This window comes from Pelobates fuscus, chromosome 6 (genome assembly GCF_036172605.1).
Source record: "Pelobates fuscus isolate aPelFus1 chromosome 6, aPelFus1.pri, whole genome shotgun sequence".
In the NCBI taxonomy this organism is placed as follows: Eukaryota; Metazoa; Chordata; class Amphibia; order Anura; family Pelobatidae; genus Pelobates; species Pelobates fuscus.
In genome coordinates, this window is record NC_086322.1 from 261,728,404 (window position 1) to 261,753,779 (window position 25,376).

General features: G+C 38.1%; 1 protein-coding gene across 2 annotated transcripts; it reads left to right on the forward strand.

Moving 5' to 3' along the window:
• Positions 1 to 608: 608 nt before the first annotated feature.
• Positions 609 to 25,136, forward strand: FADS6 (fatty acid desaturase 6). Of its 2 annotated transcripts, none has more exons than XM_063425428.1 (6): positions 609 to 1,025; positions 8,597 to 8,763; positions 12,242 to 12,422; positions 13,219 to 13,403; positions 17,756 to 17,935; positions 24,716 to 25,136. In XM_063425428.1, the coding sequence occupies exons 1-6, from the start codon at positions 650 to 652 to the stop codon at positions 24,863 to 24,865; spliced, it is 1,239 nt and encodes a 412-aa protein (XP_063281498.1). In that variant the 5' UTR covers positions 609 to 649; the 3' UTR covers positions 24,866 to 25,136. The 2 variants fall into 2 exon arrangements, with proteins under 2 accessions (XP_063281498.1, XP_063281499.1); XM_063425429.1 differs by having other exon boundaries at positions 12,242 to 12,362.
• The last annotated feature ends 240 nt before the right edge of the window (positions 25,137 to 25,376 follow it).

A 25,376-nucleotide genomic window follows, 5' to 3' on the forward strand; every position in this document is an offset into this window, starting at 1 on the left:
AACGCATGTTAGATGCTCATAATTTGTAAGTATATTTTTATAGGAATATGTAATTGATTACTTTTACTGGCTGAAACTGACCTAATTAACCTTGAATGAATCAGACATTTCTTCATCTTGGCATACTCTTTGATTACACACCCATCTCTTTTTTTTCACTACATTTTTGTGTCATCCAAACATGCATGAGTCTCTTAAATTGTTCCCTCCCTTGTTTTATCTTGCTCTACTTGTCTTCTCGGACGCAAAGTTGAGAGGGAGGATTAAAAGAAACTTCGTGACACAATTTCAGGACTGACAGGACGAGGGCATTTGAAGGTATAAAGATATTTTGTATTGAGAATTAGTTTACATGAAGCTATAATGTAAGAATAATATGAATTTCTCACTTTATTTTATTTTATGAAGGGAAATTCAAGATTGTGGGCTTTTCTTGGTGACAATATTTTCACTGCGGATATTTTTTATTGGGAAAAAAAACCTGCTTTTAATGTCAACTATTTTTCTGATTTTAATTTTAGATCATTTATTTATTTATCATTGATCTCCTAATAACATATAGGTTGTCCAAACATTATTTTTTTTTCCCCTGACAAATCAACAGAGGTGAGTTGACAATCTGGGCCTTTGTTGTCCCTGTCTTCGGAAAATGGAAGGAGATGTGGAGGAGATAAGTCTTAGCACGACCACTGATAAAGTGACATTAGAAAAGAATCTGGAACAGGAAGGTAGAAAAATTGGACATTTCATGGATAGAATAACTGAGCCCTTGTTACGATCAAGAGAACTAAAATACAGAAAAACCCCAACAGACAATAATTCAACTTCAGATGATGATATGGCAGAGAAACTTTCAGACAATAATCACCCAAGGTCATTATCTGAGGAAGAATTGGAGGTTAAAGGAAAGTGGATGAAGGAATTATCTCAAATGGTGCAAAAGGAATGGAAAAACAGCACTTGGTGGGAGAAGTATGGAATCGACTGGAGTATCATTGGATTGGCAATGTGTTCACTACCAGCAGGTAAGGAGCAACACAGAAAGAGAATAGGCTACCAATTATAATAGGAGAATAGATAATGGGTACATCAGAGAAAATTGAAAGGTTTGCAAGTACTGAACGTAGGTTATTTAAACTATTTACTTTAATAATTATATAATGTAAAAGAATAGAACTTCCTTTGAAAGTCTGACTCTGTTGTGTTTTAATCTGAATGACTTAGAACAGAAAGTATATTAAAGAGCAACATTTATATCTAAAGAGTACGTTACTTATGTGCTTTGTAAACTCTGATAAAAATTACTGCTGTGCTGAATATAAAAGAAATCAGACACTATTTAGATGAAGACGGCTTTGTCACCAACAGTTGCCAAACACAATAAGAGCACACTGTGTCAAGCAACAGGTGATAAAGCAACTTAAAAATGTTTATTCAAAAGAAGATCATTAATGAAAAAAAAAAACTGGTTTCACTTTCAATCAGATGTACATTTACCTTAAACAATTGAATCTCTTTCTCTGTAAACTGAACTTTAATCAAATACAGGGGGCTCTTGCAGGGTCTAGCAAGATATTAACATATCAGGGGATAAGCAAATCTAAATTAAACAGAACTTGCAATAAAGGTTAAACCATAGATGACTCTTTACGGGAAGTGTTTAGGGAGGCTGTGCAAGTCACATGCAGGGAGGTGTGACTAGGGTTCATAACCAAAGTGATTTAACTCCTAAATGGCAGAGAATTGAGCAGTGAGACTGCAGGGGCATAATCTATACACCAAAACTGCTTCATTAAGCTAAAGTTGTTCAGGTGACTATAGTGTCCCTTTAACCCCTTAAGGACCGCTGACGGTTCAGGACCGTCAGCGGTAAAACGTGCGTTTGGACCGCTGCCGGTCCTGAACCGTCATAACGGTTTTGGGCAACTTACCTGATCGTCGTCGGTCCCACGGCGGCGATCAGCTCTCCTCCCGGTCCAGGGGGACTGCCTGTCTGCCCGGGCAGTCCCCCCTCGGCAGATCAGGACCCCACGGTCATGTGATCACTCGATCACATGACCGCAATAGGGGTCTGTGTATCTGCCTGCAGGGGGACTGTCTGTGCTGACAGGCAGTCTCCCTGCATCTGTAAAATCATAAAATAAAGTGTAAAAAAAAAAATCAGTGTAAAAAAAAAAATAATATGTGTATATATATATGCTATATATACATGTATTATATCTATATATACCTATATATAATATATGTATATATATCATATATATAATGTCACACTAAGTGTATTTTTATATTTATATATACGTATATTAATATAAAAATACACTTATATTTAAATTACACACGAATATATACAATATATATAATAACTATATATATGGTATATATATATTATTATAAAATACAAATAATATGTTAATAAAAATAAATAACAAAAAATAAAAATAATTTTTAATAATTAAAAAAAATTATATATATATATTCAATTTTATTCTAACAGTATTTTGATATTGATATATATATATTTATATCAAAATACACTTAGAATGTAATGATATATATATCTATGTATAAATAAATAAATAAAAATAATACGAAATATACATATGTCCACATACATAATTACATAAATAATTTCATAAATATACACGTAGACATCAAATATATAAATATGTATATATATTAAAATTCTACGTGCGTATTTATGTAATATTTTTACCTAATTAAGTAATTTTAATGATTGCAATTTGAGGGACCTGCCTGCCAACCCAGGCCAAAAGTCCAGATAATTTAATTTGCTAGCACTGTGTTTAACCCTGTAACTTTCTATGACACCCTAAATCCTGTACATGGGGGTACTGTTTTACTCGGGAGACTTCGCTGAACACAAATATTAGTGTTTCAAAACAGTAAAACATATCACAGCGATGATATTGTCAGTGAAAGTGAAGTTTTTGGCATTTTTCACACACAAACAGCTCTTTCACTGAGGATATTATTGCTGTGATATATTTTACTGTTCTGATACACTAATATTTGTGTTCAGCGAAGTCTCCTGAGTATAACAGTACCCCACATGTAGAGGTTTTATAGTGTTTGTGAAAGTTACAGGGTCAAATATAAGGCTTGATTTTACTTTTTTTTTTTATTGAAATTTGTCAGATTGGTTAGGTTGCCTTTGAGAGCGTATGGTAGCCAAGGAATGAGAATTAGCCCCATGATGGCATACCATTTGCAAAAGAAGACAACCCAAGGTATTGCAAATGGGGTATGTTCAGCCTTTTTTAGTAGCCACTTAGTCACAAACACCGGCCAAAGTTAGCGTTTTTTGCATTTTTAACACACAAACAAATATAAATGCTAACTTTGGCCAGTGTTTGTGACTAGGTGGCTACTAAAAAAGACTGGACATACCCCATTTTGAATACCCTGGGTTGTCTACTTTAAAAAATATGTACATGTTAGGTGTGTTTCGGGGATTTATGACAGATAACGGTGTAACAATGTCACTATTGATACATTTAAAATATATATATATTGAAACAGCAATTTCCTACTTGTATTTATAGGCCTATAACTTGCAAAAAAAAGCAATAAAGCATGTAAACACTGGGTGTTTTTAAACTCGGACAAAATTTTGAATCTATTTAGCAGTTTTTTTCATTAGCTTTTGTAGATAAGTAAAAGATTTTTCAAGTAAAAGTCCAAAAACATGTTTTTTTTTTTATTTTTCACCATATTTTATTATTTTTTTTAAATACAATATATGACATAATATAAATACTGGTATGTAAAGAAAGCCCTTCTTGTCGTGAAAAAAACAATATATAACTTGTATGGGAACCGTAAATGAGAGAGCGGAAAATTACAGCTAAACACAAACACCACAAAAGTGTTAAAACTGCTCTGGTCCTTAACGTACAAACATCGCAAAAACAGGCCGGTCCTTAACCCCTTAACGACGAGTGACGGACGAGGTCCGTCACTCAGGGGAATGCGTCAATGACGAGTGACGGACCTCGTCCGTCACCCGTTAAAATTAACCCCAGATCGCCGCAATCGCGGCGATCGTGGGGTTAATGGTGCTCCGGTCTGCCTCTGCATTAGAGGCAGACCGGGAGCACCGGATCGGGCTGTCAGAGTACATGTGCCCGCTCTGACAGCATGCCAGAGCGGGCACATGTGCTCTCTATACTCACCTCCGCCTCCCTGCACTTCCTGGTTCTGTGTGAAGTGCAGGGGGACGGATCTTCAGTGATCCTGCCCCCTGGTGGAAAAATTTTTTAGTAAAATTAAAATCCCACCCCCCTTTACCCCCCCTTTACCCATTTTAATAAAAAATTAACCCCTTCCCTGCCAATTGATCACTGACTACAGTGATCAATTGGCAGGGATTACATTTTACTAAGATCTGATTTTTTTTTTAACCCCTGAGGGTTAATTCTTTTTTTTTTTAACCCTCAGGGGTTCAATTTATTTTATTAATTAATTTAAATATTTTAAAATTATAAATTTAGCTAGCTGGGGAGGGTGGAAGTTAGTGGGGAATTGGGGGATTTAGTATTACGCTAACTAGGGGTTAACGTTAAAAAAAGTTTAAAAATAAGCTTTAAAAAGTTAAAAAATTAAGTTAAAAAAAAGTTTTAATAACATTTAAGTAAAAAATTTAAAAAAATAAACCCTTTACCCAGTCCAAATAAAAATTAACCCCTTCCCTGCCAGTCGATCACTGCCTACAGTGATCAAAATACAGATCACAGTATTATACTGTTCTAATTTTTTTTTTTAACCCCTGACGATTAACTTTTATTTATTTTTTAACCCTCAGGGGTTAAATGTATTTAATTAACTAATTTAAATATTGTATAATTAAATATTTTGCTAGCTGGGGTGGGTGGGAGTTATGGGAAAATGGGGAATTTACTGTTAGTGCTGCTTACTGCTAGTTAGGGGTTAACGTAAAAAAAAAAGCTTAGAAAAATGTTAAATCTGTAAAAAAAAGTTTTACGAAAGTTTAGGAAACTTTAAAAAAATGAATAATCAAAACAAAAGTTTAAAAAATAGTTTTAAAAAGTAAAAAAAGTTTTAAAAAGTAAAAAAATACATTTAATAACGCTCATTACCACTACACCTGGTACAAGCTAGCGGAAAAATGATCCCACGCTAAGGTTCAAAATATGCCTTTTGAAATACCCTGGGATGTCTTCTTTAAGAAATGGTATGGCTTTATGGGGTATTTGGTTTATATAGCCTGGTAAAATACTCTAAAATGGGACATGGGCACAGCGTAAAAATTTAAAGTTTGAAAAAAAATGGAATGGCTGTGTCCCAAATGTGCCCCTCCGATGTCCACATATACCTGGCAAAGGTACATACGGGGGTATTTTTGTACTCAGCAGACATAGCTGAGCAACATATGAAGTATTATACAGTGGTAGTACACATAAGGTTTGCAAAATATACTGTGCAAACTCACTTTGTGTGCCAAAAAGGCAGAAAAAACGCTTATTACCACTACACCTGGTACAAGCTAGCGGAAAAATTATCCCACGCTAAGGTTCAAAATATGCCTTTTGAAATACCCTGGGATGTCTTCTTTAAGAAATGGTATGGCTTTATGGGGTATTTGGATTATATAGCCTGGTAAAATACTCTAAAATGGGACATGGGCACAGCGTAAAAATTCAAAATTTGAAAAAAAAATGGAATGGCTGTGTCCCAAATGTGCCCCTCCGATGTCCACATATACCTGGCAAAGGTACATACGGGGGTATTTTTGTACTCAGCAGACATAGCTGAGCAAAATATGAAGTATTATACAGTGGTAGTACACATATGGTTTGCAAAATATACTGTGCAAACTCACTTTGTGTGTCAAAAAGGCAGAAAAAAACGCTTATAACCGCTACACCTGGTACACGCTAGCGGAAAAATGATCCCACGCTAAGGTTCAAAATATGCCTTTTGAAATACCCTGGGGTGTCTACTTTAAGAAATGGTAGGCCTTTGTGGGGTAGTTTGAATTTAAAACCTGCAAAGATGCTTGGAAATTGCACATAGGCCCGGCGTCAAAATTCAAAGTTCGGTCAAAACTGATATGGCTTGGTCTCCTATATGGCACTGTAGCTTCACAAAATAGTGCCATAGACATACAATGGGGGTGTCCTTTTACTCAGAAGACTTAGCTGAGCATAATTTGGGGGGTTTGAACTTAGTGGCACACATGAAATATACAAAATGCCCAGCAAAAATGCAATCCGTATGTAAAAAATGCACAAAATTATTTTTTACCACATACTTTGGCATGTAATGGTAAAAAAATGGGGGCATGTTAAGGCACAATATGCACCTTATGAGATACCCTGGAGTGTCTTCTTTTACAAATGGTAGGCCTTTGTGGGGTGTTTTGAACAGTCAAACTGTTATAATACCCCAAATGGAAGCATAGGCTCATTAAATCCGTCTCTCAAAATTCTACTGTGAATACTGAAAAGGACAGGTCTCCTGTATGGCACTGTAGCTTCACGAAATAGTGCCATAGACATACAATGGGGGTGTCCTTTTACTCAGAAGACTTAGCTGAGCATAATTTGGGGGGTTTGAACTTAGTGGCACACATGAAATATACAAAATGCCCAGCAAAAATGCAATCCGTATGTAAAATATGCACAAAATTATTTTTTACCACATACTTTGGCATGTAATGGTAAAAAAATGGGGGCATGTTAAGGCACAATATGCACCTTATGAGATACCCTGGAGTGTCTACTTTTACAAATGGTAGGCCTTTGTGGGGTTTTTTTGAACAGTCAAACTACTATAATACCCCAAATGGAAGCATAGGCTCATTAAATCCATCTCTCAAAATTCTACTGTGAATACTGAAAAGGACAGGTCTCCTATATGGCACTGTAGCTTCACAAAATAGGGCCAAAGACATACAATGGGGGTACCGTTGTACTCAGCAGAAGTAACTGAACACATAATAAAACTTTGTACAGGAATAGCACACACCAACTTTACAAAATACACATGAGAAGTTCTTTGTTATAAGTTTGTGTGCGAAAACCACCAAAAAACACAATTTTACTCCAATATTTAGCAGAGGTTGGCGGTAAAATGGCTACGTAGAAAGTGTCAAAACAACCTTAGGTAAATAGCCTGTGGTGTCTACTTTATATAAATATATACTTTTGTGTGGCAATTTTGTTTTCTTTTATGGCTATTAGGCTTACAAGACAAACATACCAAATTCTAAAATCGCTCCACATAAAAAGTTTATTTTACTCCTTGTGCTTTGTGACCTGTAACTACCAAAAAAAACTTAAAATCCCAGACACATTATATATTCTGTAATTCAGAACAACTAAATGAATTTATTTTTAATTACTTTCCTTAACCTGCACTAATTATGTACACATTATTATTGCAAAAACTGTAAAAAAAAACACACAAAAATTATTATTTTTTGCATATTTCTGTATTTTTTTTATAATAAATAAGCATTTATATATATATGTGTTACATCAAATTAAAGCCCTTTCTGTCCTTTAAAAAACGGTATATAATATGTGTCGGTGCAATAAATTAGTAAAATGCAAATTGCAGTTGAACGCAAATAGCAAAAAATGCAAAAAATGCCGTTGTCATTAAGTGAAAGACAAGCTTCTGAAGCTCTGTCCTTAAGGGGTTAAGGGGTTAAATATGGCAGACTTCATTACAAAAAAAAACTGCAATAAAACAAAAACAGCAAACAAGATAATCGTGTAGATATGCTCCAGTCTACATAGCTCTCCTTATTTATTTATGGATTTTTGAAGTGCTTGAAGGGTTACTCCAATCATATATACTACATACTAAAGCTCGCTGTTTTGGTTATGGAAAAAGGTGACCAAATGAGATCAACATAGATTTATATAGTGGAAACATACACTGACTCACAGTGCAGTAAAAGTTATACAGAATGTATTAAAATTATAGTTAAAAACACTTACTAAAAGATGTGGTGAGTATGCCGTAATAAGGGATCTCACCAATATATATATAATGATACCTGTCAGTATACTCAGAGGTACACACTACCATTGGCAGACAAAGGTCTTTTATTCTGGAGATGATTCATTTTCTCCAAAGTATGTACAACTCAGAACTTGGTGCCCTTGTTGTGCCTACTCTGTTATATCTGCCTATTGTTAGACACACAATGCAATTTCATCTAATCAGCTTTACCAAGGTGCATTCTATTTCCATGAGTCCTTGAAAAATAAATAGTTCCCCTTTAATTTCTTATGTTATGTTACCCTATTGGTTAAGCTGATTTCTTTTATTTGGTTTAATTTACTTTATGTGTGTCATTTGCACAGGGTTAGTCACTTTAAGGGAACTGGCATGAGTGTTTCATTTGTAGCACCGTTTGTGCATTTTTAGATGTTTTCATATTTTTGTGTGTTTATATACATAGACCTCTTTAGTAAAATCTGCAATAGTTTTAAGGCGCTGGGGGAGTTTGCCTATTAGAAAAAAAGGTCTTTGGAAAAGATTACATTGAATGTATGTGTTGAATTTGGATATCATCTAAATGACTGCTTCTCTCGTACAGGTCTCCTGTGTCTTGGGTCACACAGTTCCATCCTTTGGGTGTTGGGGATCATAATATTGGGCCTTGCAAATTCAGTACTTACAATGAAGGGAAGTCACATGGCAAGCCACAGAGCATTGTGTGCATCACCCACGCTTGGCAGATTCTGGGCCACTTTCTTTATGGAGGTACAAGTCCTTTAAGGAGTTTTTATGCATATGAAGATGTTTTAGTGGGTCACCAGTGATTGGAACAGAAACATATTTATCAGGCCTCTAGCAATTGCCGGCAATACTATGTTTACTGTAGCAGTATTGCCTTCTTATATATGCAGGAGAGTTGTTGGCACTGGGAAATGTCTAATGCAGTCTATATTTTGTGATATATCATATAACGTCGAATGAGTCACTGAGCAAATTTTAAAATTAGTCAATGGGTTGTTAATCCAATATCATGTGCATTATATAAGTCACTGTCAACATGGTTAGGAACCACTGTGTTAAAAGCATGCTTGCTAGTGTTTATTCAATGTTAGAGTGAAATGGACAATTGATATGGGAAATGATAATTGCAGGCCAACTCTTCAACTCATCAACTTAGCTATTTTTCTGGCTCCATCATTTTGGACTACATTTTGCAAAATGATCCAGTTCCAAGCTCCATTCTCCAAAATGACATCAAATTTCTGTTTATGGTTTGGAAGTGTAAAAATACGCGTAACGATAAATGGTAAAATGACAGAATTTTAAATGATAAAAGGAAGGATGTGAAAGTCTATGTTGTTAAAATCTCTGATTGAAATTTACGTATTTTGCTGTGCAAACCATCGGCTTTGTACTTAATGGGGGAGGGATTAAGGGGGATAAAACACCCAGGCTGTCATGATATAGAACAGAGGAAAATCCTCTGTAAAACTAAAAACTAAAAACAGCCACTCCAAAACTATAAGGGGGCAGGCACAGTACAAAATGCATACTTATATAATGTTTCTTGTCAGATATAAATTCATCCCGGTGCCTGTCTGATCCCAAACAAAACATATATAGTACACCAATATTTCCATTGTCCGCACACGGTAGTAGCTCCAAAATTATGCCACAGGTAAAAAAGTGCACAATTTATAAAAACAAATAGAGGAAAAAATCTAACCAAAAAATGGCAGCAGCTAGTAGCCCACCTAATAAGATGTTACCTCCAATATTTGCACCAAAAGCAACTGATATGCACCTTTTAAAAAGGTGGAAATGCAACACCCTGCAGCCAAAAGGGAAAAAAAAGAGGGGAGCAGGGAAAGGCAAACGTCAGCTGAAGATTGCAAAATCTACTGGCGGGGGGGGGGGGGGGGAGGTAGGGGGGTGAGGGGAGAGACACTGGAGAGGGTCCCAGCAAATCTTCAAGTCATTCCGTGCCTGTATTGGAACTTTGCTCCTTCCACACAACACCCTGCACAGTAATTTAATTGAAGAGATGAGGCAAAGGGAAATACATGATTCTGTCATGAGTCCAAGTCAGAGAAGTTGGTTGGAGATAGGGTTAGAGACAAACAATTGAAAAGTGGAAGGGGAGGAGGGAAATGGGAAGAAGACATGAGTGGAGGAATGTTAGTTAGTTAGTTAGAATCTCATGGCTAATGCCCCATATGATGTGTTATATCTTTTCAATTATTTCAGGCTTCTGGTATCATTTCCCTTCTTTGTGAAGCATTTGTTCAAATACCTTTCCTTACATGCTCTTCGCTGAAGGGACACTCTACTGCCCAAATACATAAAGTTAAAAGCCCTCCCCTATAAACTCCGCCCACACTTTCTGTGGCTGTCCAATTACAGATTTCCAGTGCAGCCCAATGAAAAGTCTTTGCAAGGCAGGATCTCTGATCTATTTCCTACCTTTTGAGTTTTGCTCCACTGAGCTAACCAAACCAGGAAGTAACAGGACGTGCTGTCTGAATGACAGCCAGGAGGGTGTAACAAGGTTAATTTATAAAAGTGCCAGTTTCTATTGAAATCTGCAGTATTTATAAAATGAAAAAAGGGGACACAGTCTTCACCTATAAAGCATTTCCAGGTTTTTAGCTGAAAAGCAAAAGATCCAGTGTAGAGGCCTTGTTGGGGCGCGTTAATAGTGCTCTATAACCAGTCTCTCACGTAGTTTCCGATACTCAGCTGGAGACAGGATCCTATTGGCCACACTGAGCCTTCCTAACCAATAGGAAACGTTGAAGGCGTGTGTCATGAGGGGGTGAGACGTGGATTGCATGGCTGCATTGTAGCTGACGACACAGATTAATGGCAGCCAATGGCATGTAGGCCCGCAGGCGTTGCTGGGGTTTTAATAGTTTATTTTCATTTGGGTTAATTCACGGAGCAGATTGCAGAGAAGCATGAGAAGATTCCGGGGGTCGGTGAATGCTGTAAACTGGGGGGGGGGGGGCCCTGGTCTCTACCACCCCTATTACCGTCAGATAACAGGTCACGTACAAGGGGGCTCTAGCCAGGGTGACCAGGTGTTCCGTTTTTTTATTTCCAAAATCTGGTCACTCTGACCAAAATAGCAAAATGGGAATAGAAACTTACTTGAGGAATGTTTCCAATTCTGCTATTTTGGCCTAAATTTTGAAATTCACTTTCAATTGACTTCATATTCCCAGCAATTCTCACTTTAGTGAACAACCCTGTGTATTTTGAAGCTACATTTTTTAAGTAAAGGTTAGATGTATGGGAGTAAGAACTGGGTGCTATCCTCTCCTTCCCCCCGTACACCACCCAAGGTTATATGGCAGTTTTTTAAGGGTGCACACCTAATGTAATGTTCCGTGCACATATATGGATTCCTCATTAAAGGGACACTATAGGCAAGAAAACAACTTCAGTTTAATTAAGCAGTTTTGGTGTACAGATAATGCTGAATTCTTTGCCATTTAGGAGTTAACTCACTTTGTTTATGTAGCCCTAGGCACACCTCCCTACCTGTGACTTAGACAGCCTTCATAAACACTTCCTGTAGAAAGTCATCTAATGTTTACACTTCCTTTATTGGAAATGCTGTTTAATTTAGAATTTCTTATCTCCCACTTTGTTAATACCTTGCAAGAAACTGCAGGAGTCTCCTGTATGTAATTAAAGTTCAATTTACAGAGCATGAGATAAAAAGCGTTAACCCCTTAAGGACCAAATTTCTGGAATAAAAGGGAATCATGACATGTCACATGTCATGTGTCCTTAAGGGGTTAAAGTAAGTTACATCTGAAACCATTTTGTTTACATGCAGGTTGTGGGAGTCACAGCCAGGGGAGATGTGGCTAGGGCTGCATAAACTAAAGGAAAAAGTGAATTAACTTATAAATGGCATTGAATTGAGCAGTGAAACTTCAGGTGCATGATCTATACACCAAAACTGCTACATTAAGTTAAACCTGTTTTGGTGACTATAGTGTCCCTTTAAGGACTTCCAGTCAGAAAAACAAATTTTAGATATCCAATGTATGTTATCTGGCACTCCATACAATATCAACTTAAGAAAGTGAATATCAAAAATATAAAAAAAACATTCAGAGGAGCATTATCAAGATGTTATATTTCAATGGTCCCATGTGTTAGTACAGGTTTTACAGGTTTTTGCCCTGTGTACCAAACATGATGTATACATTTAAAGATATGTGTTCTGCAGGTGTGCAGCTTTCTTCCAGTTCCAGTTGGAGACCAAGGTCATGTGAAACTTCACCATGGACACACTAATATCATCGGGTTGGGGGACTCAAGCATATGGAAAGCTCCAAGACTAAGTTGTGGTATCTACATGTTTGTGGCACCTCTTGTACTTCCTATTCTGACTATAGTCGTGGGACTTCGTAAGTAGCTTGTATGTAAAAGTAGAAGATTATTTGTTTTGACATCTGTAATTTCTACTTGATCCATGTACCCTCTTTTTTATTTAGTATTAAGGTAATGTTTTATTTAGAAGTATTTTGGAATGATTGTTCCTGTTGGGTTTTTCACCTTATCATTTTCAGTGTTTTGTAGGTTCTAGTGTTTTATAGTTTGGGTTTTGAAGGCACTGGGGAAAAACTGGGGAATGTAGACATATACGTCTTCAACTTAGGCATCCTGTCTAAGAATTTGTAGTATAGCTAATTCACTGGTATCTAGTGCATGAATTTTCTTTATCTCCTGGACAAATGGTATGTGAGGTACATTGTTTAATTTATTTTGACATGATCTACTTGTGTTAAAGCAGAGATATCCAGGACACAAGTCCTTTCTGTGGCCCTCAAGACCTGACATAGGTTGATATGGAAGACGTATTTTGAAATCACTGATATGGTGTTTCCGTTTATGTCTCCTATATATTTATACTTCATTGATTTTAGTTTCAGAAGCAATCGCTGTCTACATTCCAGTATGACTGAGCTGTCTTCCTTTTAGTAGATGTCTGACTATAGCTATGTAATAAAATATATGGATCATCATAATCTCCTTATCTTTCAACTATTTGTTTTATCTGTATTTTTGTTATATTACTCTGAACTCTCAACATTTGAAAAACCACATTTGATGCACTAGTTCTCCAAGCCTTCTAAAGGTAATATGTATGTAATAATATATGTTTTTGTTTGTTTGTTTGTTTGTTTGTTTTTGTATGTGAAGAATCCCTGAAGGATTTGCCGTATCTCCAAGCTCTACAAAGTCTTTCCTGTATCTCTCTGGGCCTGTTTTGTCATCTTCAGTTATTTATTCAAGTCTCAGGCTTGGGTATCTGGTCAGCACTTGGCTGCATGTTTCTCTCTCGGACGCTGTTGTCCATTCCATTCATACATGTCAATATCTTCCAGGTAATGATTAATGCTAATGTATAAAACAGGCTTCTAAAGGAAAAGTAATGTTTTTAGAATATAGTGTAACCATATTGTGACAATCATTACTTTAATTTCTCAAGTCATAATCAATATCTCCATAACTGTGAACCCACTGGGACATCCTAATCTCTTTATCTTTCACCCATTCAGTTTATCTGTATTTATGTTATTTTACTCAGAACTATCAGCATTTTAAAAACCACATTCGATGCCCCAGTTCTCCAGGTTTTCAAAAGGTGATATGATAGCACAGTGATTTATGCAACATCTATATTATTAATATTATTATTAATATTATTATTATTAACACACGTTCGAACCTCTGTAGGTGTTAATGCCAGCAAAGATAAATGAAGAACTAGAAAACAACCAGTAAAATGATATGTAATTGTCAATACATCTTGAGGGCACAAATTCTATGAGTTAATCTGTTTTTCATTTTTTATCCTTGGGCTAGATTAGAATGCCAACTTCATAATTACGTGAAATATTGTGATCAAAGCTTTCAGCAAAGGTTGCGGTACAGCCAATTCTGCCAGGAAATGTTTCAGAGCTGGCATCTTAAAAATATTTTTAAAAAAGAACTGCAATTAACTCAGAACCAGTATCTCACACAATGCCACAAGTCATGGGCAGGCACCTTCACTCCCATCAATACAAAAAAATACACCAATTCATACATGCAAGTCAATATGGTACTTTCATGGTCACAGGAAGCACATTTTCTCTAGTAGAGATCTCACGCTTAGAAAATTGGTACCTTGTTCTTAAGACTCATCTCACAGAGGTCACACGCTCAATCAAATTCCACATAAGTTAGTTACTGAGCTTCCTCTTTCACAGAGGTTATGGGGTCATTTTAATTGGTATTGGTTATTGAGTCTCCTCTATCACATAGGTCATGCACTCATCAAATGGTAATTTTGGGTTCCTGAGCTTCCTCTAACAGTAGTCACATGCTCATCACGTTTACATTAGATACTGATCTTCCTTATTTCACAGAGGTCACACCCTCATCAAATTGGTACTCTATTTTCTTTCGTAGAAGTCACACACTCATTTAATTAGATTTACTTATTGAGTTTCCTCAAACACGCTCATCAAATTTGGTATTTTATCCTGAGCTTCCTCTTTTACAGACAAGACGACACGCCCTCATCTTATTAATAGTTACTGAACTTCATCTTTCGCAGAGGTCGAGTGCTCACAAAATTGGTATTTTTGTTCCCGAGCTTACTCCATACAGATGTCTCGTGCTCATAAAATATAACATTAGTTATTGAGCTTCCTCTTTCACAGAGGTCATGAACTCATTCTAATTGGTATTGGTTGTTGAGTCACACCTGTGCATAAAACTGCTTTTGAGTCAATTGTCCACTTACTTTTCATCCCTTAAAAGAGGGAGCTACATATAAAGGGTTGCAATTCCTAAACCATTCCACCAAATGGATGTAAATACCTTCAAATTAAAGCTGAAAGATTGCACTTTAAGCCCATATTCATTATTTAACTGTAACTTGAATTTATTTTGGTGAACAGACGAAATTACAAAACTTGTGTCAGTGTCCAAATATTTCCGGACCTAACTGTACATTCCGATATATGCACAGATATACGCATTGATACATGCACACACATAAACACACACAAACGCACTAATGCATAGAGACATGCAGACAATGAAATGGCAGTGTAGGCCTTAGCTCAGGAGAATTAACTGACTCACCAACGTTAGTAGTAGAGGCAGGAACTGATGCCCGACGGACCCCAGGTAAGCATTCACATCTTTCTAAAATGGTTTGACTCCATACACTGGGGGCGTGCCAGAGCAACCACACCTGGCACCATAACCACTACAGTAAGCTAAGAGTGTTCCTTTAAAATCAGGAATGGATCATGGAAGCCTATTGTTTAAATAGAGCCACACACCTGGTTTGTCTTTTGGTGCTTTAGTGGCATATGGTTCGATTAACGAAGCCCAGAAATTAGATTAAAGGGACACTCCAGGCACCCAGACCACTTCTGCTCATTGGAGTGGTCTGGGTGCCAACTCCCACTACCCTTAACCCTGCAAGTGTAATTATTGCAGTTTTTTATAAACTGCAATAATGACTTTGCAGGATTAAGTCCTCCCCTAGTGGCTGTCTACTAGACAGCCACTAGAGGGAACTTCCTGGTCCCTAGCACAGATTATCTGTGCTAGAGCACGCTGGATGTCCTCACACTGTGTGAGGACCTCCAGCGTCGCTCTATTCCCCATAGGGAAGCACTGAAACTCATTTTCAATGCTTTCCTATGGGGTGCGCCAATGGGACCCCTCCTCGGCCGGTGGGCGGGATCAGTCTCGCCCACCGGCCGATGGAATCAGAAGGTGGAGCGTCGGGGGAGGAGCAGGCAATGACGTGGGACATGTCGCTGCCTGAGGTAAGTGACTGAAGGGGTTTTCACCCCTTCAGTAACCGGGGATTGGGGGGTGGGAGGGAGAGGGACCCTCCAGTGCCAGGAAAACGGATTGTTTTCCTGGCACTGGAGTTTCCCTTTAATGAAGACCCATACTGACCAAACTATTTCTTAGGTTCTGTGTGTTTGTGACTAAAGCCTTTTTGGCCATTTTGCTCTGTGTTTGTTCCACTATAAGTTCCCACTTTTCCAGTTTGTGCATCCATGCAAATTATATATAATTTTTGTTAAGTCAGATCAGACTTTCTACTGATACTTTATATGCAATGTGCAATAACACAAAATATTTTTATGTAATAAAATATTCAGAAATTGTGATGAAAATAATAAAATACATATTCACTTATTATTTCTGAGTCTTAACATGGGTGAAATGTCTAGTAATTTTATTAAAGGGAAACTCCAGTGCCAGGAAAACAATCCGTTTTCCTGGCACTGGAGGGTCCCTCTCCCTCCCACCCCCCAATCCCCGGTTACTGAAGGGGTGAAAACCCCTTCAGTCACTTACCTCAGGCAGCGACATGTCCCACGTCGCTGCCTGCTCCTCCCCCGCCGCTCCACCTTCTGATTCCATCGGCCGGTGGGCGAGACTGAACCCACCCACCGGCTGAGGAGTCCCAATGCGCATGCGCGGCAATGCCGCACATGCGCATTGGCGCACCCCATAGGAAAGCATTGAAAATGAATTTCAATGCTTCCCTATGGGGAATAGAGCGACGCTGGAGGTCCTCACACAGCGTGAGGACGTCCAGCGACACTCTAGCACAGATAATCTGTGCTAGGGACCAGGAAGTTCCCTCTAGTGGCTGTCTAGTAGACAGCCACTAGGGGAGGACTTAACCCTGCAAGGTAATTATTGCAGTTTATAAAAAACTGCAATAATTACACTTGCAGGGTTAAGGGTAGTGGGAGTTGGCACCCAGACCACTCCAATGAGCAGAAGTGGTCTGGGTGCCTGGAGTGTCCCTTTAATAATTTGCTGTTATAACATATATATTGTAATGATTGTAATGGTCTTAATTTATATATATTTTTGTGTCTGGGAGAGCTGGAGGGGATCCTTCCTTGGGTCCAGTTGGTCTTCAGGGATCACTGTGCTCTTCTTACATATCTCCTATCCACACTTTAGTGTCATGCTGATGCCAGGTGAAAGATCCCAGCTGTTGGCATCACTGCAGGACTCTCAAAGGGAGCTGTGGAAGAAGAGTAGAGTAAATATACAGCTTCCTCACTGCCACTAGCCCAGTTTATTTGGGCAGAGTAGACACCTGCCATGCAGATAGGCAGGTGCCTTCTCTCCAAAGTGAATACCACAGTGTTTGCACCCTAAAGAGGCCATCTGGCCAGTTTAGGCTTGCACCATCACCGCTCAGAGCCAGATGTCCATGACTTTTTTTCATGGGTATTTGCAGGCCTGAAAATTTCAGGGTGGGCCTTATAAGACACCTGGGCCCTAGATGGTTGACCACTGCCTTAGAATTTCTGCTGCAGTCTTCTGAATACACCTCATGGAGTGCTACCATTATGAGTAAAATTTTAAGTGCTTACCTGACCAAAGAACTATCTGTTTTGCCGTGCTTAGTTCATGCCAACATCGCAATGATGTCAGCAGTCATCTCCATGTACTGTTTGATATCTAGAGGTGAAAAAATATAGGATGGGCCAAAGCTTTACTACTAAGCTGTGTTTGTGTAGTGAGCATGTGGATTGATCATATGACACAGGTAAAATTACCATCAGGACTACTTACTAAAGTGAGAATTGTCAACTATGCTTCTAGTTCATCTACTTTGGCCTTAAAATTTAAATCCACTTTGAATTCACTTTTGAAAGCCTGTGCATGTTACTCTATACTTTCTCTCCTACAGCATATTGGCCTCCCCATGTTCTCTTCTTCTCAACGTCCTCTTCGATTGCAGCTAATGACTCACTGTGTTCTGAACCTGCCTCGAAATTTTCTCCTGGACTGGACATTTGGACACGCAATCATCAGCTGCCACATTGAACATCACCTGTTCCCACATTTATCAGACCATATGTGTCTTAAGGTAAGACAACAATTAAAAATATACTGATATCCAAACAGATATACCCTTATCAGTCAATCAAGAGCTGCAATAAAACAATAAATATAAATGGAAAACATATTTTTTCAGGGATATATAAAAATGTTTATAAAACAGCTGGTAGGTACAATTCAGGCTGGTACAAATAAAAATACATTATTTGAAGATAATAACTGCTTAATACTTCAACATTTTGTTAACATAGATTCAGATTTAAAATAAAAAAATAAACAATAAAATGTACAGTTGTGCTCAAAAGTTTACATACCCTTCGGGAATTGGAAATATACAGTATCTGACAAAAGTGAGTACACGCTTCACATTTTTGTAAATATTTTATTATATCTTTTCATGTGACAACACTGAAGAAATTACACTATGCTACAATGCAAAGTAGTAGTGGTAGTGTACAGTTTGCTGTCCCCTCAAAATAACTCAACACTCAGCCATTACTGTCTAAACTGTTGGCAACAAAAGTGAGTACACTTCACAGGTTGCCACTGGAGTCCTCTTCCACTCCTCCATGATGGCATCACAGAGCTGGTGGATGTTAGAAACCTTGCGCTCCCCCACCTTCCGTTTGAGGATGCCGCTCAGATGCTCAATAGGGTTTAGGTCTGGAGACATGCTTGGCCAGTCCATCACCTTTGCCTTCAGCTTCTTTAGCAAGGCAGTGGTCATCTTGGAGGTGTGTGAAAAGAAATAATAAAATAGTTACAAAAATGTGAGGGGTTTAATCACTTTTGTGAGATACTGTTTGTACCATTTTTAAAGAAAACATGAGTGAGCAGGCAAAACACATTTGTTTTTTTTCTTAGGGGATTCATATTTAACAGTATGTTATAACAGAATGGCAAAATCATAAAACAAAACATGGCAACAAAGAGAAAAATGAAATGACCCCTGTTCAAAAGTCTGCATACTCTTAGTTCTTAACACTGTGTATTGCCCTCTCTAGCATTAATGATAGCGTGCAGTCTTTTGTAATAGATGTATATGATGCCCCTAATTCTTACAAGTGGTATAGCTTCCCATTCATCTTGGCAAAATGCCTCCAGGTCATGCCAAGTCTTTGGTCGTCTTGCATGGACCGCATGCTTGAGATCTTCCCAGAGTGGCTCGATGGTATTAAGGTCAGGAGACTGTGATTGCCACTCCAGAAGACCACTGGAGGGTTAACTTGGCCTTGTGCTTAGGGTCATTGTCATGCTGGAAAGCCCAAGATCGTCCAATGAGCAGCCTTTGTGCAGAAGAATGCACATTTTCTGCCAGTATTTTCTGATAATGTCTTGCCATCAATTTTCACAACATTCCCTGTGCCTTTAGAGCTCACACACACCCAAAACATCGGTGAGCCACCACCATGATTCGCAGTGGGGATGGCATTGTTTTCACTATAGGCCTTGTTGACCCCGCTCCAAAAATATTGCTTACGGTTGTAAACATAAAGCTTTATTTTGGTCTCATCACTCCAAATTACAGTGTGCCAGAAGCTGTGAGGCATGTCAAGGTGTTGTCAAGGTGTTGTCTGGCATATTGTAACCAGGCTTTTTTGTGACAGTGGTGCAGTAAAGGCTTCTTTTTGGCAACTTGACCATGCAGCTCATTTTTGTTCAAGTATCGTCGTATTGTGCTCCATGAAACAACCACACCATCTTTTTCCAGAGCAGCATGTATTTCTCCTGAGGTTACCTGTGGGTTTTTCTTTGTATCCTTAACAATTCTTTTGGTAGTTGTGGCTGAAATCTTTCTTGGTCTACCTGATCTTGGCTTGGTATAAAGAGATCTCTGAATTTTCTACTTTTTAATAAGTGATTGAATAGTACTGACTGTCATTTTTAAGGATTTGGATATCTTTTTATATCCTTTTCCATCTTTATAAAGTTTCAATACCTTGGCTCAATATCTAGCCTGCTCAGTGCATCCATGTGAGAGCTATCAAATTAATTGACTATTTACACACGACGTCACGACGTCAACGCACACGCACGTTTTGGGGTCAGAGGTCGCCCTCTGACCAATCACAGCATAGAGAGGGATATTTAAACCCCTAGCTCGCCCCAGTGCTTTGCCCTGTCGTGGTTTCCGTTTCCTGGTTTCCTGAGAGTGCTATTTTCATGTTTCTGATTTCCTGGTATCCTGATCTTGGCTTTTCCCTGGTTATTCTGATTTCTGGTTTCCCTGACTTGGCTTGTTTAAACGGTATTGAGTATTTTCTGGCTTCCTTGACCTCGGCTTTCCCTTTGACCATTCTCTGTCTTTAGCGTATTAGTCCGGCCATTCTAAGGTCCGGTTTACGCTCTGTCCTTTCATTTCCATTTCCTTATATATGTATATGGTTACATAGTTTCTGCATGCTGGACCACACTAGTAGTCGTGACACAATGCCAACATTTCCCAATTTCTGCCATGGTATGCAAACTTTTGAGCACAACTGTAACATTGAAATTATTTTATATTTAAGTTTTGCTTTTTTATACAACAGTTGCACACTTTGAATGATCAACTCTTACATTCTAAACAAAAACGATCTCATGCACTAGACGATGCGGACAGTATTTGGTTGTCCACATAGACCTGATGCAGTTCTCAATTTTTAGACCTTATCTGTGGAAACCTCTGTATTTCACCCAATTTGGTCATATATTAGGTATCTTAATTTATGATCTCTAGAACTTTCTCTTAGCACAGTCCGTAAGTAAATAACATCAGCAATATGTACTTAGTTCAGTTCAGTACTCCCTCAACACTAAAGACACTCCAATCAAATATCAGATTCTCAAGTTTCCAGCAGACCTTCAGTAGCTCACATAGTTTTTATGTCGGCTTCAGAGGCCACTTGACAGTATCAGGGGAAGCATGTGGCTAGAGCAAGGTGATTGATGCATCAGTACAGTGATAACCCAACTTAACCCAACTTAACGCAATATATATGTATATTCACACTCTCCTTTTGGGATACCTTTATACTTATGCAAATTGCCAAACAACAAATCACCTTGAAACCCAAGCTGGAAGAATGGAGGTTTCAGTATGTAAGACCCATCTGACACTCTGGTATTTTTACATAATATAATCTGTAGAATTCATTGATAATGGTGTGAATCCCCAATGAGTTTGATTTCTGTGGACAAAAACACATCATAAAATCTCTGGACAATTGGTAATTTCAATAACTGCAACTGTTACATAGTTACATAGTTACATAGCTGAAAAGAGACTTGCGTCCATCAAGTTCAGCCTTCCTCACATTTGTTTTTGCTGTTGATCCAAAAGAAGGCAAAAAAACTAGTCTGTAGCACTTCCAATTTTGCAACAAACTAGGAAAAAATTCCTTCCTGATCCCAAAATAGCAGTCAGATGTCTCCTTGGATCAAGCAGCTATTACCCTACTAACTAAAAATTATATCCCTGTATGTTATGTTTTTGCAAGTATTTATCCAATTTCTGTTTAAACATCTGTATGGACTCTGATAAAACTACCTCTTCGGGCAGAGAATTCCATATCCTTATTGCTTTTACTGTAAAAAAAACCTTTTATTTGCATTAGATGAAATCTCCTTTCTTCCAGCCTAAATGTGTGACCTTGTGTCCTATGTATAGCCTTGTTTATGAATAGATTTCCAGATAATGGTTTATACTGGCCCCGAATATATTTGTATAATGTTAGCATATCCCCTCTGAGGCGCCGTTTTTCCAAACTAAAGAGATTAAAAATTTTTTAACCTTTCTTCGTAACTAAAGTGCTCCTCCATTCCATTTATCAATTTTGTAGTTCGTCTCTGCACTTTTTCTAGTGCCATGATATCCTTCTTTAGAACAGGTGCCCAAAATTGCACAGCATATTCAAGGTGTGGTCTTGCCAGTGATTTATAAAGAGGAAAAATTATATTTTCATCCCTAGACTTTATGCCCCTATACATACATGATAAAACCTTACTAGCCTTAGCAACTGCAGATTGACACTGCTGCCTAATTTGTTGTCTATAACAATTCCCCAATCCTTCTCATGTGTGGTTATCCCTAATTCACTACCATTTAGGGTGTAAGTTGCTTGTGCATTCTTGACTCCAAAGTGCATAACTTTGCATTTATCTACATTAAATTGCATCTGCCATTTTAGTGCCCTGTCCCCCAATCTATCTAAATCCCTCAGCAGCAAAGCAATATCCTGCTCACATTTTATTACTTTACAATGTTTTGTGTCATCTGCAAACACTAAAACATTGCTTTCAATGCCTATTGCAAGAACATTTATTAATATGTTAAATAGAAGCGTTCCCAAAACAGAACCTTGACAACACTTACCACTTTTGTCCAGCTTGAAAATGCACCATTAATGACAACTCGTTGTACTCTATCCTTAAGCCAATGTTCTACGCAAGAACAAGAATATTCATCTAGACCAATTTCTTTTAGTTTGAAGACTAACCTATTGTGAGGAACCGTATCAATTGCCTTGGCAAAATCCAAGTGGATTACATCCACTGCAACACCCTGATCTATACTTCTACATACTTCTTCGTAGAATGCAATCAGGTTAGTTTGGCATGACCTATTTTTCATAAAACCATGCTGATTATTGCTAATAACAAAGTTCTTCCCAATGAATTCCTGAATATTATCCCTTAATAGCCCTTCATATATTTTCACAGTCACAGAAGTTAAGCTCACAGGTCTATAATTTCCAGACAAGGATTTTGAACCCTTTTTAAATATAGGAACGAGATCTGCCTTCCTCCAATCCTCCGGTGCAATACCTGGAACAAAAGAATATTGAAAAATTAAATAGAGAGATTCACTTATTTCCCCACTTAGCTCCTTAAGCACTCGTAGGTGAATACTGTCAGGCCCCAGAGCTATATTTGCATTCATTTTCTTTAACTGCTGTAGCACCTTGTCTCGAGTCATCCAATCACAAGTTATCTGCAAGTTTTTTGCAGCAATCATTTGCATATCTCTTGCCATGGAATCCTCATTAATATATACTAAAGAAAAATAGTTATAGAAATTTCTGCCTTTTCCTGGTCTTCATTAACTAACAGATCCATCTCTGTTTCCAGTGTACCTACACTTTCATTTTTTTGTTTTTTTAGAATGGATGTACTTGAAAAATGCTTTGGGGTTGTTTTTGCATTCTTTGGCTATTCATTTCTAATTTTCTAGTTTAGCCACTTTACTTGCCTTTTTGCAAGCATTATATCCTATATAGGATGCCTCTGATTTGTCGGATTTAAATGCTTTAAATGCCCTTTTCTTTTTTTTTAATCTCTTGTTTTACTTCTCTACTAAGCCACATTGGTTTTAATTTGTTTAATTTATATGTATTACCCTATGGTACATACTTAGAAATGTACCTTTCTAATATTTGTTTGAAGAGCTTCCATTTATCCTCAGTGTTTTTTTTACTAAGGAGTTTATGCCAGTCAATCTGTTGTAGAGCTGCCCTAATCTTATTGAAATTGGCTTTTTTTAAATTATACGTTTTAGTATACCCCACGTGCTTTTGCTTTTTAGAATTTATTTCAAAAATTACCATATTGTGATCACTATTTCCCAAATGTTCCCCTACTTGAATGTTGGTCAAAAGATCAACATTGTTTGTTATAACGAGATCCAGACAAGCATCCTTTCTAGTTGGTGCTTGTACCAGTTGTGACATAAAGGTGTCATTTAACACATGAAAAAACTTGATTTCCCCTTGCGGAAGTAATAGTCACTCTATCCCAATTCATGTCCAGGTAATTAAAATCTCCAATAATTAAAGGGCCACTATAGGCACCCAGACCACTTCAGCTCAATGAAGTGGTCTGAGTGCTAGGTCCCTCTAGTGTTAATCCTGCAGCTGAAAACATAGCAGTTTCAGAGAAACTGCTGTTTCCCTGAGGGTTAATCCAGCTTTTAGTGGCTGTCTCATTGTCAGCCGCTAGAGGCGCTTCTGCGCTTCTCACTGTGAAAATCACAGTGAGAAGACACTGGACATCCATAAGAAAGCATTGAGAAATGCTTTCCTATGGGCTGTTTGAATGCGCGCGTGGGTCTTGCCAAGCATTCGCATTCGGATCTGACGTTGGCAGAGGGAGGAGAGTTCCCCAGTGCCGAGGGAGCCCGGTGCTGGAGAAAGGTAAGTGTTTAAACCCCTTCAGCCCCCTTCAGCCTAGTGGGAGTAGAACCCTGAGGGAGGGGGGACCTAAAGACCCTACAGTGCCCGTAAAACTAGTTTGTTTTCCTGGCACTATAGTGGTCTTTTAATGTGTTACCCAGATTTGCAGCTTGCCCAATTTGTTCTAGCAGCTGTTCTTCCTCATTAATATTTACATTAGGTGGTTTATAACATATCCCAAGCAGCAATTGATTTCCCTTCGTTTGCCCCAAGCAGATATCTACACATAAAGCTTCCACCTTTCCCTCGTCACAATCCACATGCCTAAAATTTGATTTTAACTCATGGTTCACATACAAACATACACCACCACCCTTCTTGTTTTTCCTATCCTTCCTAAATAACGTGTACCCATTTAAGTTAACTGCCCAGTCATGTGTCTCATCCCACCATGTTTCTGTTATGCCTATTATATCATATTGTTTAGTGTATGCTATTGCCTCTAGTTCCCCCATGTGATGTTTAACCTAAAAAACATAGTCATGGGTCCATTAGCCATACTCCAGCCATACAACCCACCATTCTATACAGCTGCTCTTTATTATTTGTCCTTTCTTGCAATGTATTGTGAACTTCATCTCATTTTTCTCTTATAACAGGTTAAACCTCTTGTGTCCAAGTTTGTGCAGAGCCGCAATCTGCCTTACCAAGAAGACACCTATGTTTCTCGTCTACAACTTTTTTTGACCAGATATAAAGAGTTCATGGTTCTTGCTCCACCTATTACTCAACTGGCAGAACTTCGCTGAAGAACGTAGACAGGCAACAGCAAGCATCTACATGTCATACTCCATTCACTAAAGGATTAGGAATTGGCTGCAACCAACCTTATAGGAACACTGTAGTGTCTGGAATACAAACATATTTCTGATTCTGTAATCCTGAAGTGTAGGGATGTGCATGGGCAAAAAATTTGTTTCGGTTTGGAAATTCAGGTAAGTAAGAACATTTGTCTGCTTTGGCAATTCGGACCAATGGCATTCGGTTCGGTTCGGAACTGCCGAACGTCGGCACTTCGGAACATCGGCACTTTGGATATTCGGAAGCATCCGAATGTCCGATTGGCATGAAATTCTTATGAATGTACATTTGGAACAAAACAAATTACACATGTCTACATTATATATCCTATACAATATTTGGCTATGGATGTTTCTCCAATGCATTCATGCGCTGTAGAGACACTTCGGCACTTCAGAACTTCGGTGTTTCAGAGCTTCTGGACTTCGGCACTTCGAACATTCATAAGCATCCGAATGT